Genomic DNA, 1,627 nt, shown 5'->3' with positions numbered 1-1,627 from the left:
TGATGATTAGCTATTAACCTCAGGTAAATACTGCAAATGTAATGTCTCTGCCACATAATGCTAGTTTAGTATTTATACTTAAACTCTCTCTAAACCATAAACATGCACTCTGGCTTAGGTTTGTCTTTACAGGTAGCCTACATTTGTCAGAAGTGACCTACAGAGCCCAGTGACGTAGAACGTATTTGTTATGAATAGATACAGAGGTAAAGTGTTAGATTGTAATGTTACATGTAGCACAGTCACTTATGTAATGTAACTGTGAGGAAGTGAGAGGTTTGAAACAAACACATATTGAAGTGAACTGTAAGAGTTTCCTGCAAACAGGCCAGCACATCAGCAAAGGGATGACTCCTGCCAGACCGAGCCAAGATCTGTGAGCTCACAGCAAGAGCACACAGTTTAGTTTTCATTCATGGCAGAGACATGTGCTCCTGATCTGAACAGAAGTACATTTGTGTGAATAGTTCTTTATACATTTACATTTAAATAAATGCTCCTTTGTTCTGTTGGTGGAACTTCATGACGAAGGTTTGCAGCATTGATGCTATCCCCTTTTTTGTCCGTGAAATACATATTAACTTTAAAAGTGTCTAACGAGATAACTAATGTTCTGTCTTTAGATTGTTTTACTGGCTGAAGAACAATGAAGTTAAACCCTTAAAAACATCAGGTCTAAAATAAACTCACAGACCAGCTTGTTTCAATGCTTGAGCCTTTTAATTTGTGTAAAGACAAGAAAGAACAGTTCACTCTGCAGAATAAGTTTGTGCTAAAAGCATTCTTTTCATAACACATTCAGTCTGCTCCTATGAAAGGCACAAAGCCTCAGAGACAGTCCAGATCTTCTAAATTCACTTGTCGCTTCGTTCCTTAAGTAGCGTTACAGCGATAGAAATTAAAATAAAGACATGAAATGAGATATAGAGCCTTCAGGGTACATATAAGACTTATGGCAAGAAAAGAGATGAGTTTAAAGAACATCTGCCCGTGTTTGTGATTTTTCCAGGTGCATCATGCCTCTGTGTCAGCCCAGGAATTGGAAGGATTTCTTAACACAGACAGATGGAAGGTGGTAGTTACACTTTAAATCATCCCAGCATTTGTCACCTGTGTGTATGATAAAGACATAACTGTTAAGCAGAATGTATAATTTCATGCAGATGGAGAGTAAAACTAAATATTTTGTCTCATTAAAATAATAAATGGAGAGGCTTTTCAGCCTTGGCAGAGGTATGTTCTGAAGAAAAGATGGGTTCATTTATGAACTGAGCTCACTTATATAGCATTTATTATGAACCATGGTACATTTATCTCTCATGCAAAGTAATTTGTTTTATGATTTACCTCCATGATTCATTTGTAAACAGTGCTGATATCCAGCGTTATTTGGCTCTCCCTTGCACCAGTATGAAAAGGCGAAAGGCGTACCATCACTCCAGAACCAGACACCCTCCTAAAAAATTGAAAAGAGTTAGTTAATTAGAGTTAATACATGAACAACAATATAACTAAAATAAACAACTTTATACTATTAAGACCATAAATACTTTGTAATGACAATATTTTTATGAAAAAGTATTTTTTACAGCATCAGTCATTAAAGAAACAGCCCCAAGACGGTCTG

At 36.3% G+C, this 1,627-nt stretch overlaps 1 protein-coding gene across 1 annotated transcript in view; it reads right to left on the bottom strand.

Moving 5' to 3' along the window:
• Positions 1-701: 701 nt before the first annotated feature.
• The window catches only part of LOC123980372 (type-2 ice-structuring protein-like), a 4,858-nt gene continuing 3,932 nt past the window's right edge, over positions 702-1,627 (bottom strand). Inside the window, exons 5-6 of the mRNA XM_046064730.1 lie at positions 1,348-1,456; positions 702-1,110 (exon numbers count right to left, since the gene is read on the bottom strand). Coding sequence (XP_045920686.1) covers positions 1,028-1,110; positions 1,348-1,456 — 192 coding nt within the window. The 3' untranslated portion in view covers positions 702-1,027. The remainder of the gene's footprint in view (positions 1,111-1,347; positions 1,457-1,627) is intronic.

This window comes from Micropterus dolomieu, linkage group LG12 (genome assembly GCF_021292245.1).
Source record: "Micropterus dolomieu isolate WLL.071019.BEF.003 ecotype Adirondacks linkage group LG12, ASM2129224v1, whole genome shotgun sequence".
Taxonomy (NCBI): domain Eukaryota; kingdom Metazoa; phylum Chordata; class Actinopteri; order Centrarchiformes; family Centrarchidae; genus Micropterus; species Micropterus dolomieu.
Note: the sequence above shows the minus strand (reverse complement) of the source record. Positions and strands in the feature narration are given on the sequence as shown.